The sequence below is a fragment of the Siniperca chuatsi genome, linkage group LG2 (assembly GCF_020085105.1).
Source record: "Siniperca chuatsi isolate FFG_IHB_CAS linkage group LG2, ASM2008510v1, whole genome shotgun sequence".
Lineage (NCBI taxonomy): Eukaryota > Metazoa > Chordata > Actinopteri > Centrarchiformes > Sinipercidae > Siniperca > Siniperca chuatsi.
The window spans coordinates 33,556,542-33,572,870 of record NC_058043.1 but is presented as its reverse complement, the minus strand read 5'-3'; the positions used below and the strand labels follow the sequence as shown (position 1 = coordinate 33,572,870).

Genomic DNA, 16,329 nt, shown 5'->3' with positions numbered 1-16,329 from the left:
TCCACATAGTGCTGGCATCCTGTTGGCAGAAGTGGGTGGTAAAAGGTTAACTGTAGACATTGTGTACATTAGAAGATTACGCAAGATACTGAAGCTCCACCAACCCCAGGGTTCCTGTTCTGTGATGACACTGACCTCCGGCCTCCCTGTAGAGGTGATACAGTGGTAAAGATAATTTCCACTGCAGTGAGCAGTACCAAATCACACTATGAAACTCCAGTTATTTAGTATTGCACTTTTATAAATTTAAATTTAAAAATCGGAGCAGCAGAGGCCAAGATATCTGGACCTTTAGTCCCTAGTATGGGTAATTTACCAAAAACACTGGATCCTACATTTCCCATGATGCAGCAACATCTTTTCGTTAAACCCTCCCTCCCTAGTAAACACCCACGTCTTTCCAACTCGACACCCCCAGTCTGTAATGCAGGCTTTTTATTACAAATTTGTAGACTCTAAGCTCAAGATGAGATTGCCGTGATATAATCAGATTTATTGTTTCACAGGCTTAGTAGTGCTCGCAAACTGACCTTCCTGTGTACATTTTTTTTTAATTATTTTGCATTGACAGTTAAATAAATATCCTTTCTACAGAGGTCACAACAGTTTTCTTTATGTATGCTTCAGATAGATGTTAACTAAACAACATAAAGAGTTTTCAGATTTTAATTTTAATATCAATATAAATCCAACATGTGTTGTATTCACTCTTTTGTCAAGAAAAGTTTGGGAATGCATAACACATTTTTTAGAATATTTACATAGATATACACAAAAAGTAGACTGTATCAAACTACTACCCTGGAGAGTATAATCTTATACAATAAAGTAAGAAAAAACATAAATCCACATAACAAACAATATTCAGAATATAAAATTGTTGTAAATTATATAAAACAAATTACATTTTATACTTTATATATTTAAAATTGCATTTTAAAATTGGCTTGAATACAGTATCCTAAATGTGCAATTTATTTCTGAACTTCACTCTGACTCCACTAGAAGTCTTTTATTTTAGTACAAATACAACTCCATATTTGAATTGTTCTGCTTGTCCCATCATTAACATTTTAACCAGTACCTGCATTCATTATGATAACAACATTGAGCAAAAAGCAATTATCTTTTTGACTAGTGAAGCTTGAAGGTAGTTGACTATGAAATTAATGAAAAAGGAAACAGATAGCTAAATGACTGATGAATAAACCAATGTCTTTTGCTGTACAAACAAATCATTATGCTTGATATGTGTGCTCTCAGAGGTCAAGCGATATCCGAAAGTGCTGTGCTCTTTGGGCCAGTTCCTTTGCAAACTCTTGTGCCTCGTGCAGAGCTTGACTATCCGGGAAATGCAGTGCTGCCTTCTTGGTGGCCACAGCAAGCTGCTTCAGGAGAACACACAGGTGGTTGCTTTTACACAGGAGGCTCTGGCTGGACCCTCCACGTTGGGCCTCCCTGCACAGGGTGTCCACCAATCTTTGGCCCACCATGATTACCAGCTTACTTTGTGAGATGAATTTCTCTGGTGGCTGGCCATCCTGAAGACTGCCCACAAATCCCAATATGGCCTTCTGGAGAGCGCCAAAGTAAAGTCGGCAGTGATCTGACAAGAAGGATGGTCGGTGTTCTTCTGTGCCACTGCTGGACTGAGAGGAGTGACACTTGTTGTCAGCCTGAGCAGTGGAGAAATGGAACAAAGTAGGTGAAGATGGCCATATATTAACCTTAAATCTAGCTACATTGTAGGTGCATATATAAAAATAGAATTTTCTAAGAAGCAAAGGTGTTTTTTGTTTTCATCGTGCAGGTAACGTTGGAGAAACTAGCAAGAGACAGCTAGACTTTGAAAGTATCTAACAAAAAAAATCCAACCCCCTCCCTTCAGGCTTCCCTCCAAAGCCACTCATCAAAACACATTTTCATGTGCAATGAGTGCACGGGCAGAGTGCGGGCAGGTAGGCAGGTTTGTAAACAGACAGGTAATAGATTTTTTTTATTTTTAATTTTGATCGTTTATTTGATTTATTGATTGCTGTCGGGATGTAAAGAGAATTTCAACAACAAAAAATGCTTCTGAAATTCATTACCTACCCTAGCTTTAGGAACAAATCCCTTATGTTAATTGGAGATACTCACCTGTGCCTTGTTATTTTCTTTTGGTTCCTTCTGCACTTCCTCCTGCTGCTTTTCAAAATCATTCTTAGTCTGAGGAAAAGTCAATAACAAAAATATTACATTAGTAAGTATGCCTTGGGTTTTCTTTGGTTAAAAGCTCATCATTCAGTTACCTTAACAACCTATATTATTTATAATGACTTAAAATTTTAGAAGCTTTCACCTGTAGCTCTACATAGTCGTTGTCATCCTCCACTAAATCCCCTCCTTGTTCACTTCCATCAGGACTTTTCTTTGTATCTGGATCTTTCTGAGTGACCCTGAACAAAAGCTTGCCATTGGCATTGATGATGGACACTAGGCGCTTGACGTCCTCTGGAACAGTACGTGCCACCATAACAAAGCGTTCCAGTTGGTCAGGTGTCTGGACCTGCCCCGGGTCTTGACAAAGCGTATTGAAGGGCCAGCCAGCCATGTTCAGAGCACTAACTGTTTGTTGTAGGATCACACCTGAGTCTTCTACGATGGACAGCTGTTTATAGAGCCTCGTCTGAAGGTTGGCATCGGTCAAACGGCGGGCATTGCCTTTTACATCCAGGGCAAAGTTTAGGAAGGACGTCAGAGAACATGCAATCCCCTCTGCTGCTTCTTTGATCTCCTTCAGGTGTTTCTCCAGATGTTCTTTGCTCCTCCAGTGACTACTGACAAAGTCCATGAGACGGGGAACCGCCCTGCAAACGGACTCCTGCAGGTCTAGAAGTCTGTGGCAGGCCTCGTCCTGGCTGAGCGTTACTTCTCGCAGAGGCTCTGGAGAGGAGGAGCTCAGAGCCAGAGAGTCACAGGAGCTGGTGGAGGAGCTGGAGGCCGTGCTGATTCTTTGACTGTCTGCTGCAGACAGACGTAAGGTTCTACCTTGCTCGTCGTCCTCCTGCGCCAGTGACTCCCCACTTCCTGGAAGGTCACGGAAAGATGTACAGGCCAGGAAGTTCCTCATTCGCTGCAGATGTACCCTTGTGAGTTCATGAGCATTGCTTGAGTCGCCCCTGCACTCTAGGGGTATATGATCACTGGGGGGATCACTGAGAACTCGGGTGAGAGGTTCCTCCTGGGGTGGAATCGCATAGACTAACTCCTCTGTGAGCCTCTGAGTTAGGGGCTTGTCATAAATCGGGACCCTTGGCAGCACTTTGGGTGGACTCGGGATGTCAAGAGAACTGGGTTTTGGTATATCATAAAGCGAGGGAGTTGGACTGCCTCTTTGAATGGGCCAAGCATGTGCTGGAAGAGTGTCATAGAGCTGCCTGCAAACAGCTTTGGCGGGCATGGTATCATAGGAGCCTTGGGGTGGACTTTGTTTATCAGGACCCACTGGCACATCATAAATCCACTCAGGCTTATGGGGGTGGGGAAGGGTGCTGTATCCACTGATCATTTTCTGTTGGGCCTCTGTGGCTGAGGGAATAGGGATGTCATAGTTTGGGTCCTGAGGCAAAGGTGGTGGAACTGCATACACCTGTGCACAAGAACAAAGTTGTCAATATTACAGTTATGCAGAAGGAAAGGCCTTTAGGAATGAAGCAGACATTCATTTCTACTTAGTGGAAAGTAAGTGCGTAAATGCGTTTGCCTTTAAACAGAGTCAGACGTAACGTCATATGAACTAGTTAATTTCAAGCATACTAAGCCTTTAGCAGAGGCGAAGAATTTTCAAAGAAAAGACTGCAATTTAAAATGAGCACATCCATCCACTTTATTAATCCCTACAAATATCTGAAACTTACATAAGACTCTTCTGGACTGCTAAACCTTAAACTCTCCGTAGAATCAAATTTTTTCTCCAGCTCCGAATTTGGAAGCAGTGAGTGTGTTCGTGGCCTTGCAGTTGTTGATGCCTGTAAATAGAACATCACAATAACAGTAGATATCAGACCAGTACCCACTCAAGTGGCAGAATATCTAAAAATAGTCACTACTTTTGATGCATTTTGTTGTGTATATTTTCAGGAGCTCACAGTGAAAAGAGAAGCTCGTCTTGCTTGGCTCGGAACATCGTAAACCTCCCCTTTTGGACTGGACCCTATGCTGAAGAATGAAGGCTGCAGACAAGACAGACAGGCTGTTATATTGGGGTTGACTGGCAACACTTGCACTGCTTTGATCAGAGTTACATCTACCTCATTGACCTCTACATCAATGCATTTATGGGGACAGTGTTTGCTCTGAAGCCCGTTGAGAGTACCGGAGAACCCCATTATGCATGCACTTTGCCAATTAACGCAACTCTATAATAGAAACCATGCTGCTCATTGAATATTAGGTGGCTACTGCAGAAGGGAACAGGACTCCCCCTGGAGCAGGAAAGGAAATGGTGAACATATGGGTATATTTCTCCCCACTTTCTGCTGCACAGGCACCCGTACAGACACTTCTCTCTTTCTGGAGTCCCTGGCGGCATGGGCTGCTGTTTGCAGTTAAAAGTGTCTGAAGTCTGTGTCTGTTTGTCTTTTATAGGCCCATAAAGATCCTGGTGCTGCATGCTTGTCCCCATGGAGAGGCCCGCGGTCCCCATCTGTAAGCTCTTTTGCCAGCAGGGGTTTCACAGCATTGCATTTCTGCAAAAGTCTACCTCTCTAATCATGAGAGTGAACACTTCCCAAGGAAAAGGACTAACTTTGACCTCAGAGCAATAGATAGACTAACATCTACACTTAGGTTTTTGCTCTTTTCTACATAAATTCAATCATACTTGTAGAAAAAAACAATTTGTACCTTGTTTCCCTCAGGTCCTTCTGTGCTGTGCTTAAGTGCAAATGGGACTGGACTTTTTGCAGCTGATAAAGGAGTGGACGGAACCTTGTAGATCATGTCCATGCGTTCATAAGCTGGGCTGCTGGAAGTTCGGGGTACACTTGGGATCTGGTAGATATTTTGTGCACTCTCATCAATTTTAGCATCAATTAATTTGAGTTTTTCTGTGACATGGCTTGAGGAGCCTGCAGTGGTTCTAGTTTGTGGTAAAAGCTGCAGTCTATTTGCAGGGGCTAGGCCATGCCGCCCATAAAGAGAGCACATCCACCATCCGCTGGTGCCGGCCACATTTTGATCCATCACCATGACGATGTCCCCTTTTCTGAAGGCCAGCTCATCTGCACGCTCTGAAGTGTTGTCATACAGAGCCTTTGCAAGTTTGTTCTAAAATAAAGAACAGAGAAAATGGAAAAATTAGGAGATAAAACATACCCGAAGGCAGATAGTTTGTGGCACATTTTAAATAATAAAAGTAAGATACTTGACACATAGACAACCTCCAAGAATTTTCATATGCAACATTTACCTGGTCAGTTTCTATATTGTAATTTGCACAGTACAGATCCACATTTAGATGGAAGTACTTAGATGGAATACCATCTATTCCACAGGTCCTGAATGTAATGCATTTCTTTTTTTGCTGCTGTAGGCCTATGGCAACATTTCCTCTTGCAAAATGTTGCTACAAGTTGCTAATCTGAGTCGTCATCAGAATCACAAGGACAAATTGCATGTAATTTTATAAATCATAATTAACGCAACTTGTTGTCGCAAAGGCACTCTTTCCCTTATGTTACAGTGATTGTGAAACAACAATGACAAAAAAACTAAGTAGAGCTCTTTTCATTTTGAATGACATATTTCTTTGCTCTGTATTTTCACTTCCTATTTGTGCTTCCTACAGAGAGTTAAATGAAAAACAAGTTTCTTCAAAACTTCCTCTTACAGGCTTGCAAGCATCCATCTCATCACTCCAAAAATACATTGAATTGTGCAAATTTCACTCTACATATTTTGAATCCGATTTGTTTTCTGCAATTGAAGAATGATCACTGATTATTATGCATGGATGCCCTTTGCATGTTCCCCTGTGAAGTCGCTGCCATGTGCCATGTGAATAATGAAACATGCCTCTAAACCAAAACCACTAGGCAGAGCTGAATTCACAACCGGCAGCTTGTGGTTTGACTTACTGTGTAGCTACACAGAAAAATGAGTGTTCACACTTATCTCGTCAATTTATCTTTTCAATTCTCATTAGAAAAATTTCACAATTTTTTTCTGGCTCACGAGATAATTTTGAATGATCTTCTGATTTCCAATACTTTTGTTTATGACTAAATAGCTGCAAAACAGCTGGCATTGATGAGAATGCTGATGGCAGATGGCATTCTCATCAGCCTCAGTTGCACTGTGTGTTTAGCAAATGTTAGCAGCTCATCCAGAATGCAGCAGTCTGGCTGGTCTTCAACCTACCCAAGTTATCCCACACTACACCGCTCCTCCGCACCCTGTTTTTGCTACCGGTGGCAGCGCGAATCCGATTCAAGACACTAGACCTTGCCTACCATGCTGCAAATGGTCAGACCCATCCTACATCCAGGACATGATCACACAATGCACCCCAGCCCGTCCACTATGCTCTGCTACTGCCAACTGGCTTGCTACTCCCTCACTGCGAGGGGGGCCAAGCTACTGCTCAACAAAATCACGACTCTTTGCCATCCTAGCTCCACAATGGTGGAACGAGCTCCCCATTGACAACAGACTGAAAACCCATCTGTTTGGACTGTACTTTGGCCTACAAACAAAAAAACTAAAAAAAACCTTTCTCTATCTCTTATTGTTTCTAAATGTAGCACTTGAAGAAGTTCAGCATATGTACTTGCATGAATCTTGCAATTTTTGGGTCGTAGCCACATGTTTGAAATGCACTTACGTCGCTTTGGATAAAAGCATTAGCTAAATAAATGTAATGTAACAAGACTTTTGCTCTATGGCCTCTTGTTATATATTATTTGATAATTATTTCTGAGGAAATTAACATATAAACATAATTTTACTGTTGTAGGTGTAGTGGAGCTAATTTGAACTACTTTATATACTGTTTGATAGTTTAAATCTTAATTTATAACAATCCTTTTAAACATAGTGGACTACAAGTATACAGAAGCATAAAATGGAAATATTAAAATAAAATACAAGTACCTTAAAACTGTACTTAAGTTCCTGAGTACTTGGTTAAATTCCACCACTGACATGTATGGAGAGAGATCCAAGATACACGTGCAAGACACTATAGGAATAATGTTACAGACAGACCCTCGACAAAACAAACACACCACACACGCACACCACCCTCAGCTGATGAGTTTGTGTGTTTGTGTGTGTGTGTGTGTGTGGGGGGGGGATCTGCCTCTCTCTGAGGGTGAATCCTCTGCAACAAAGAGCTCATTCACCATCAGAGCCCAACAGGCTCAGCACCTGTTGGGATGCAAGCCTGTGGAGCACACTGACTGCAGCAGACTATGGCCCCCTCTCAGCACACACACCCACACACACACATACCCACACCCACACACACCAAGCCTCAGCAAACTCCCTGCCTAATCCTCTGGGTCATGCTACAGACATGCAAGCGCAATACATAGGGTCAGATGACAGTCAGCGACCGTACCACCAAGATTTATGTTGTTGTACTTTCTCCTTGGAATCATCAGTGTACGCTATCCTAAGAGGAAATTAGCAACTCACATTATTGTTACACTTATACTGTATGTCAGGTCTCTTGTCCTGAGCAGAAGCCCCTGTCTCGTGCTGTTTTTACCCTGATTCTGTGTCTGTATGTTGATCACCGAGTACAGTAACAAAGTCAGATTCAGCTGTGACTCTTTTGGATTCCTGCACACGCCTGCTTGTGCAGATCAGCCCCTCTGACAGCTGGCCTTCAGCACTTTAACTGCACAGCTGTCTCTGCCTCACCCTTGCCTCCCATGTCTCTCTGCTCCATCCTGTTCACAAATTAACATCGGCCTGTCAGACGCAACACAAGAAATGCTTTTAAAAGTCCTGGATAGGAGCTTCTGTTCAGGCAATAAGCAACAACCAACACTCCAAAACCCAAAGATATTCAATTCACAATGATTTAAAACAGAGAAAAAAGCAGGCAAGACTGCACATTTGAGAAGCTGGAACCAGAGAATGTTTGGCATTTTTGCTTGACGCAGGACTATGTAACTTTTGCTTAACAGTAGCCAGTGCGGCCACAAGAGAAAAGTATGGGATAATGCTAAATGCTAAAACTTACTGTAACAGTAGCACAAGTGGACAAGAGTCATAAAGTCAGTGAACTTACTTAGTAATAGTAATAATAATAACAATAATAATAATAATAATAACACTTTTCAGCACTTTTCAAAAACAAAGTTACAAAGTGCTTTACATGGTTGAACCAGGATTAAAACATTTCAGGAGCAGCTACGTTTTGTACCAGCTGAAGGTGTGAACCTCTAGTGGTTGTAGCAATTATGACGGGAGCAAAAGAGAAAGTCAAGTGACGTTCTATAAAGAGTGACAAAGTCCACATTGGGAGGTGATTGATGGATAAAACAAACACAAGACTTGCATCCAGGAGACCGGGGTTCGTGTTCCGTGTGAAACCATGTCATATTTAAAGTTTTATGTTAAATAACGTTTCATAGTTGACTTAAGTCACGTGAGTTGAGTCATGTGACTTACGTAACTTTTCCCAAACCACGATCTTTTTCTAAACCTAACCAAATTCCGACCGTTTCACAACATTAATCATGTGTTTAAGGTCACGCCTGTCACTGGTACTTTCCAACACATATATGTCGTTCTGGGGAGTGGTCGTATATGTCGTTTTGGGAGTCAATGACAATCGACCTATTCTGTCATTTAGTTATGAGGATGTGTTGCAGCATCTTTGAAATGTTCCTTAATTGATAAAAACATGAACGAACAACGTTTGTAATTTGTTTTTCATATGGAAGTTCAGTGTCAAATGTCACACCCAGGTTTCTGGCTGCGGGTTTGATATTTGAAAACAGGGATCCACCTTGGGGGACTGAAGAGAATTATTTTCTATTTGAAAACAGTACAGTCTCGACCTGCAGTATAGGAAAAGTGCAATGAGATAACTTCAGTTATGAATTGGCGCTATACAAATAAAACTGAATTGAATTTTTTTAGCTGGAGAAGGTTTTGGGACATCCAGCACTTTATTTCTGACAGACAGGATAAAAGATTATTAAAATTGCCTTCTTCCCTGGTTTTTAATGGGACATAAATCTGTGTGTAAATTGCATGTTACAATGGTATGGATTTTGTGTTTATATATGATCTGTCCCAGTGGTAGCATATATACACAGAACAACAAGGGGCCAAGGATGGAGCCTTGGGGAACACCACAGGTCAGAGGGGCTACTGAAGAGCAGGCATTACCCATGACCACTGAGAAAGCCCTGTTTGATAGATAGGATTTTAGAGCATTTTAGAGCAGTGTACCTGATGCCAAAGTTATTGAGCAGGGCAGTTGCAGTGAGGAAAAGAAGGGTCACCGGTGGCTGGACCAATCTGGAATTTTATTTCTATTATTTTAGTGGTGAAGAAGGACAGAAATTGCTCACAGATCATTGGGGTGGCTTCAGTTTGTTGCTATAGGAGGAAGGTTAATTACAGATTCAATGGTTTTGAACAAAATAGGCTACTGGGGTTATGATAGCTTGTTGTAATGATGTTAGAGAAACCTGGCTTCTTTGACTGATAGGTAGACAATAGTTCTTTCATACTTTGATATGAACCCATCAGACAGTTCTTTTTCCATTTCTGCTCTGCTTGCCTGCATTTTCTCTTTATTTCTCTGGTGTTGTTATTTATTCATGGCATGCTGTGAGTTGCTTTAACTTTCTGGATTTTTACAGGTGCTATAGAGTCAAGTACAGCTTTACATGTATTGTTGAAGTTGTTTAGTAATTCTTCTGTAGACATATTTGACATATACTGTTGGGTAATTGTAGTTTTTTCTCCATATAATCAGAGAGCACCTGTGGAGACACAATACTGAGAGCATCCAGTCCCAGAGAGCCACTGCAACAGGAACTAGTCCAGGAAATGGTTCCCAGTGTGGGAAAGGCACTCTGTTGGTTTACTCTGACCTTTTGCCCTTTGACAGCCTGGGCACGACCCAGGGGTCAAGTCAGCACCTCATCCATTATACATTTAGACACATGCCAGGCCCAGCTCAACACCCACAGTGGCAGTGAACAAATCTGTCACACATGACTAAAAGTTCACTAAAATTTAGAAAACGGTTCCCAGACAGAGCGGCGAGAGCAGGGTGCTCAAGATGAGGCAGAGCACATAGTTAAGATAATCTCTGTTCTTTAATTTGGACAGGAAGTCAGCCTGTAAATATGACATATTAGACTTTCCCACACTATCTTAGATACAAAGACGGGGGAAGGGGTGAAACGAGAAGGAGAGACAGGGACAGACAGACAGGGAAAAACACTAAAAGAGAGATTTGGTATGCCTTTAAATTATTTTCTGACGTGTTGGGAATTCATTCCTGGTAGATCAATTTTATCATCTCAAATGATCCTCATATGTGCTCCATGGAAAATCACCTTTGTCAACCCTCTCTCCAACCCAAACAAATCCAAGAGGAGGCTGTGGAGACTAATTCAGACTCTGTGGCAGTGACATTGACTTGCTACAGCTGCCCTGGTATTTCCTGTATGGGAACTGGTGAGAACTATGTCAAAATCTCATACACAAATGCACAAAACTAATGAAAACTTCCTAGGATCTTTTAGTGGACAATCAAAATTCCACATAAACAGTTATGCTTCTTATAACAATATATGACTAAAGAAACAGTAAATAGACTTAATATGGAGCCCACTTTTGCTCAAAAAGCGATGGATGGTGTGATCAGAAACTGACGTACCTTGACCTTGGAGTTCAGCTTGTATCTCTTTGGCAGTTATCCTTGGTTCTTTTTCTACCATTCGCAATATGTTTCTGTTCCAGCTGCAGCAGATGGCTGCCCACCCTGAGTGTGGTTCTGCTTGAGGTTTCTGTCTCTTAAAAGGAAGTTTTTCCTTGCCACTGTTGCCAAATGCTTGCTCATGGTGGAAATTGTTGGGTCTCTGTAAATAATATTATAAAGAGTACGGTCTAGACCTGCTCTATAGGACAAGTGCAATGAGATAACTTCTGTTATGAATTGGTGCTATATAAAAAAATGTAATTTAATTGAAATCGAATTCTATCTGGGGTCGATTTTTTCCTCTTGCGGCCGCGCAGAGGGAGGTTGGTTACAGTTCTATGGACCTTGAACTTCTTAATAATATTTGCAACTGTTGTGACAGAAACATCAAGCCGTTTGGAGATGGTCTTGTAGCCTTTACCTTTACCATGCTTGTCTATTATTTTCTTTCTGATGTCCACAGACAACTCTCTCTTTTGCTTTCTCTGGTCCATGTTTGGTGTGGAGCACATGAATATACCATACAGCACAGTGACTACTTTTCTCCATTTAAATAGGCTGAATGACCGATTACAAGATTGGACACATGTGGGATGCTAATTAAAGAAGCTAATTTGTGTGAAATATCACTAGAATTATTAATGAAATATTTATTATATTTTCTAAGGGGTACCAACAAATGTGTCCAGGCCAGTTTAGAATATAATTGTAGAATGAGCAATAATTCATTTACACACACTTTTCATAGCTTCTTTGCTTTATTCTATGACATACCAAAGGCATGCAAGTATATATGACAAAATAGTTTTTAATTTAATCACTTTTCAGGAGAATTTAAGCATTATTTCAATGAGCTGTAAGGGTACCAACAAATCTGAGCACATATGTTTGGGACAAAGGAGATGACGTAGAGGACTTTTTATAGTACAAGAGACAGTGAGTTCTGAGGGAAAACTGGTATGTTAGTGCAGGAAATTTGTTTTTTAATCAGGTAGTTTGTTGGTTTGGAAGACATTCTTTGAGCTTTAAAGTGGGACTATGAAACTTAAAAAAAAAATCTTAACGTTACAAATGACAAGTTGAATTCATTAGCAACAAAACACACCATTTGTCAATTCAATACACTCAGCGGTTATTCTGCTACAGCTTCACTTGGTATGGTATGACCAGTGACCTATAGTGGCAAATTTTAGCTAATGTTAACAAACTTCAATTTCTAGCTGTGTAACTGATGTTACAGTCAGTTTACTGAATTTATGACTCTTGGCTACCAGTCCCATTCCACTCACTCTCAGTCAAGAATTGAAAATGAAGGGAAATTCGCTGTTCAGTAAAAGTTAGTCTCATAGCCTTGCTTTAACATATGAACAAATGAAGATATGTGGTTGAAAGCTCCAAAAGTTAAGTGGACCTCTGAGCTTAGATTATTTTGTTACATACAAACAAATACTGTAGTTGTTCAAGTACAATTAAGACTGCAGAGTTCACTGATTAGGAGTACAATTTAGAACAAAAATGTAACCACTTTCCAGCAGACTTTCAACAAACAGTGTAGGACCTTAGAGCACTGATGCAGCTTTTGAAGATTTTTAGAGAAGTATGAAAGATGGCCAATAAATAGTTCATGTGATTTCAGCTTTATTTCAATGTCTGATTATGGCTTCCAGACTACAGGTTTGTGTTAAAACGAGTTCCAACTTGTTAAACTGTATCTAACAACAAACAGAATGAGAAGAAATACTGTAAGATGCACTGTAGTGAGTAGTTTCAGTCATCTACAGGACAGTTTGTTGTTTCCCAGAGGTGTAACAGGAACAGTGGATGACAGAATAGACAATGTGAGCAGCAGCAGATAACAGGCAGGCTGCAGGCTCACTGCTCTGTAGCAGGAACTTATCTCACAGCTAACTCTGGTTTTATTTATACTCACACTTCCTCAGTCTCATCTTCTGTCTTTTGTCACAGTTAATATATTCACTATGTGGTCACTTTGTTGCTTTACTTGTAGCTGTTACAGTATTAAAGAGCATGTTGGGTGGTTGAGATTGTGTATGAACCAATCTTGACAGAAATGGTCAGAAAAAACAGTGATTTGTTTCAGTGCAGGTCATTGTTGGGTTTTTCTTCAATATTCACTCTCCTTTTAGCTCTGTTTTGGTCTCCATCAACACCAGCACCAACTTAGAAGTATATCTGTCTCTTTAGCTGCTAAATTCTCTACTTCTTTAACAGCTAGTTGCTAACTTTGTCTGTCTGCTGTTTGGTGCTAGGCAGTTTTTATTCACTGAAAGCGACTGCCTGCTGCTGCCAGAAACAATGCTGATGGATGCAGTGAGACTAAATCAAGCCTTTAAAGTTAAACAATGAGCTGAAATAAACTAAAAAGCTCCTCAGAGCTGAGGTGAACTGCAGAGTTGGGTGATAATTCTGTGGATTCTGTGGATTTGTAAGTACGAGCGCCACCTTTCACATTACACATAGTCATTTTATTGATTGTAGTATTGATTAGAGCAGCTTGAAAAAGCAGTCTGACCAGAATTCTGTCCTGCTTTTCAGCTAAACCTCCCACTAAAGCCATTCCTGACACCCTCATCTTCTAAATGGGCATTCAGAGAAACGGTTGTGGAAAGCCCCAGTACTGTTGCAAGCCATTACTGTGTAATATTTATTCATCCATTTATTATTACCTTACAAGCTGAATGGGCCAATTCTCATCTCTATTGACCATTGACTCAATTAATTTTTATAATCTGGTGAGGATATTCAGGAGCATATAGCCCAGTTGGCATATATCCATACACAGTGGCTGGATAACATGGAAGAACATATGGTGAATTAGACCCAAACAACTTATTTCAACTTCCTTGAGTGAGATGTGGAGAGGATGCTGATCCTCTTGATGTGTAAGTCCTCATGACTATCTACTGACTCCTGCTCTCAGATAAAAACAGACAACACAGCACACGAGGCATCCCAAAATAGGTCCCTGTGAACTAAGAAATAAATAAATTCCAATACGAAACAACCTTATAGAACGGAAATGAGATTGCTTTAACTGACACTTAGTCATAAACCAAACTAAACACTCAGTTTTTTTTAAAGAAGTGATGAATAAGATGTGCTCAGTCAAATATTTGCTTTGCATGGGAAAATGCCAGGATGATGCATATCCTTTCCCTTTACTGTCAGTTACAAAAAGGACCTGGGAAGATTATGTTTTGCTATTACATTAATCGTATCGAGGCTTTTTAATTTTCCACGGAGTGACCCCCAAACCAAATAATGACTGGGGTGGTAGGCCCCAATCTGAGGGAAAAATTCACAAAAGTATAACTACTGCTGCGCAGTTATTCTGTACTTTTCATCATCAAATCAATTAAATCAACTAAAACTAGATTTAACAAAGGTGGGGAGAAACTGTCGAAGAAGAGTCAGACATTCTCTGATTCTCTTGTACTAAGTTTAATCTTTTCTCAATCTGCTGTTGGCTACCTTGCAGTCCCATTGCCTTTAACAAACACTGATTTGTAGAGACAAAATGGTGCTAATACAGCCTTTGATCATTTCTTTGTCAAACTGCAAACAGATTCAGAAAACAAGTTCACTACCAATAAGTAATCAAACTTAAAATTCAACACCGATTTTTGCAACATCTTTTTGCAACATCCAGACCAGCTGTGAGGTTAAAGAGACATCAAGCTGGACAAAGAATATGAGGTTTCATCAAGCGAGTATGGGAACCAAACTAGCCACAGAAGGTTCACTCAGCAGCTCCCCAGTTTGATCAGCTGTTTGAATGCTGAGCTTGTTAAGATGTACAAGTGACATGCATTGGTTTTATAATTCATAAATCAGTATAAAATAAACCAAACATATTAAGGCAGCACAGATTCACATTAAAGAAATTAAACATCTTCCTAACGTCCCAATTATCTGTTTCTGTGCAGCCTGAGTTGATAATCTCACTTCTAAAGGCTTGTGTGTAATGAGGCTCATAAAGTTTCACTCTCAGCTCTGTGTCAGGATTGGCCCTCAGGTTACAGCTAGAGCAGGTCAGAGGGGCTGTGTGTAGAAATAGGCAGTAGCTGACACCGCAAGTTAATGTGAAATCCAAGCAGGTGGTCTACAAGGACACTCCTCTGGACAGGCAACAGTAGACAACAGTAGATACAAAAGACATCACAGTATACAGTACATTCAAAACTGAGGTTATAAATCATTCAAAATTAAAGTTGAGTCATTTATAACAAACATTTAAAATGTATCATTTTTAAGGTAAAGGTAGTGGAGCAGCTGCAGTACTCACCATGTTTGTTAAGCAGTTGTGTTCAGTGTCCACACAGAGAAATGAGTCCGTCCAGAGGTTTTCAGTGAACCATCTCAACCATGCGTGTGTGTGAAAACTTCTGGGGATTTACTCCTCCTCTGTGTCTCACCAGCATATTGTCTGAGCTGTCACTGAGAGCCAGACTGTCTCACGCCCAGGGCGGGGTAACTGAGTTCCATGTCATTGTGAGAGCTGCTTTCCTGCAGCTCCATTGGCTGGAGAGACACCCCCTTCTCTGCAGCTGCCCCACCCCTCCGCTGTTTTTCTTTTTTTCATTCAGCTTCATGCCGCTCTACGCTCTTTCTCCTCCATCTTACTGGTAAAGCAGAAGTACATTGCTTATTACTAGTTTACTTTTCCAACTAACTGAGGGAATTTTTATCATGTTTTTTTTTAGCTTCCTCTTTTCTTATGAATTTGACATATTCCTCCATATGTGACAAACTGTGAGGAAGGGTGGGGTGGGGTTTGTTTGAAACAGAAATTCTTGTGGCTTTAAGCGTTGTTGTCTGGACAACACAGACAGCAGCGTCTGGGAGAGATGGGTTGGGGGTTGGGGAATGCAGAGGAGTGATGGGGCCGGGTGACCTTCCAGTCGGAGGGCCCGAGTCTAGAAGGATTTTTTTGAGGATGTCACTAAACACAACAAAGTATTTTAAGATTAGAATAATTTGCCAACAGAAAACTAATCCAACATTTCAAGTTAAGACTTCTTCTAACTTGTTATCTTACCTGTATTATAGTGTATTATATTTTGATTTGCTCAGTACTTCTATTCCTTCTACTCTCAAGTGTGCATTGACATGATAGTGAGCAGCTGTAACGAAAGAGTTTCCCCTCAGGGATCAATAAAGTATTTCTGATTCTGATTAAAGAATTTAGCCACAGACAGAAACAAATTACACTTATTTTAATTTTATACTTATATCCACTTTGAACTTAATTTATCTTACCTGTATTATAGTGTATTATATTTTGATTGCTTAGAACTTCTATTCCTGTGTGCACTGACGTGATAGTGAGCAGCTGAGCTTTATTGATCCCTCTGGGATCAATAAAGTAT

At 40.6% G+C, this 16,329-nt stretch overlaps 1 protein-coding gene across 2 annotated transcripts; it reads right to left on the bottom strand.

Annotated features, from left to right (window-relative positions):
* Positions 1 to 467: 467 nt before the first annotated feature.
* cass4 (Cas scaffold protein family member 4) lies at positions 468 to 15,484 on the bottom strand. 2 transcript variants are annotated; one of them, XM_044174265.1, is made up of 7 exons: positions 15,246 to 15,474; positions 4,888 to 5,310; positions 4,131 to 4,214; positions 3,900 to 4,010; positions 2,342 to 3,631; positions 2,140 to 2,208; positions 468 to 1,676 (listed from the first exon to the last, which is right to left on the bottom strand). In XM_044174265.1, exons 1-7 carry the CDS (start codon positions 15,246 to 15,248, stop codon positions 1,260 to 1,262), a joined length of 2,397 nt encoding a protein of 798 aa, XP_044030200.1. In that variant the 5' UTR covers positions 15,249 to 15,474; the 3' UTR covers positions 468 to 1,259. The 2 variants fall into 2 exon arrangements, with proteins under 2 accessions (XP_044030200.1, XP_044030210.1); XM_044174275.1 differs by lacking the exons at positions 3,900 to 4,010; positions 4,131 to 4,214 and having other exon boundaries at positions 15,246 to 15,484.
* Positions 15,485 to 16,329: the final 845 nt, after the last annotated feature.

Coding starts and splice junctions, on each gene's coding strand:
- cass4 (XM_044174265.1), bottom strand. Junction 4,011..4,130: donor GACGAGCTTCTCTTTTCACT/GTGAGCTCCTGA, acceptor TTCTATTTACAG/GCATCAACAACTGCAAGGCC. Junction 1,677..2,139: donor AAGAAAATAACAAGGCACAG/GTGAGTATCTCC, acceptor TCCACTGCTCAG/GCTGACAACAAGTGTCACTC.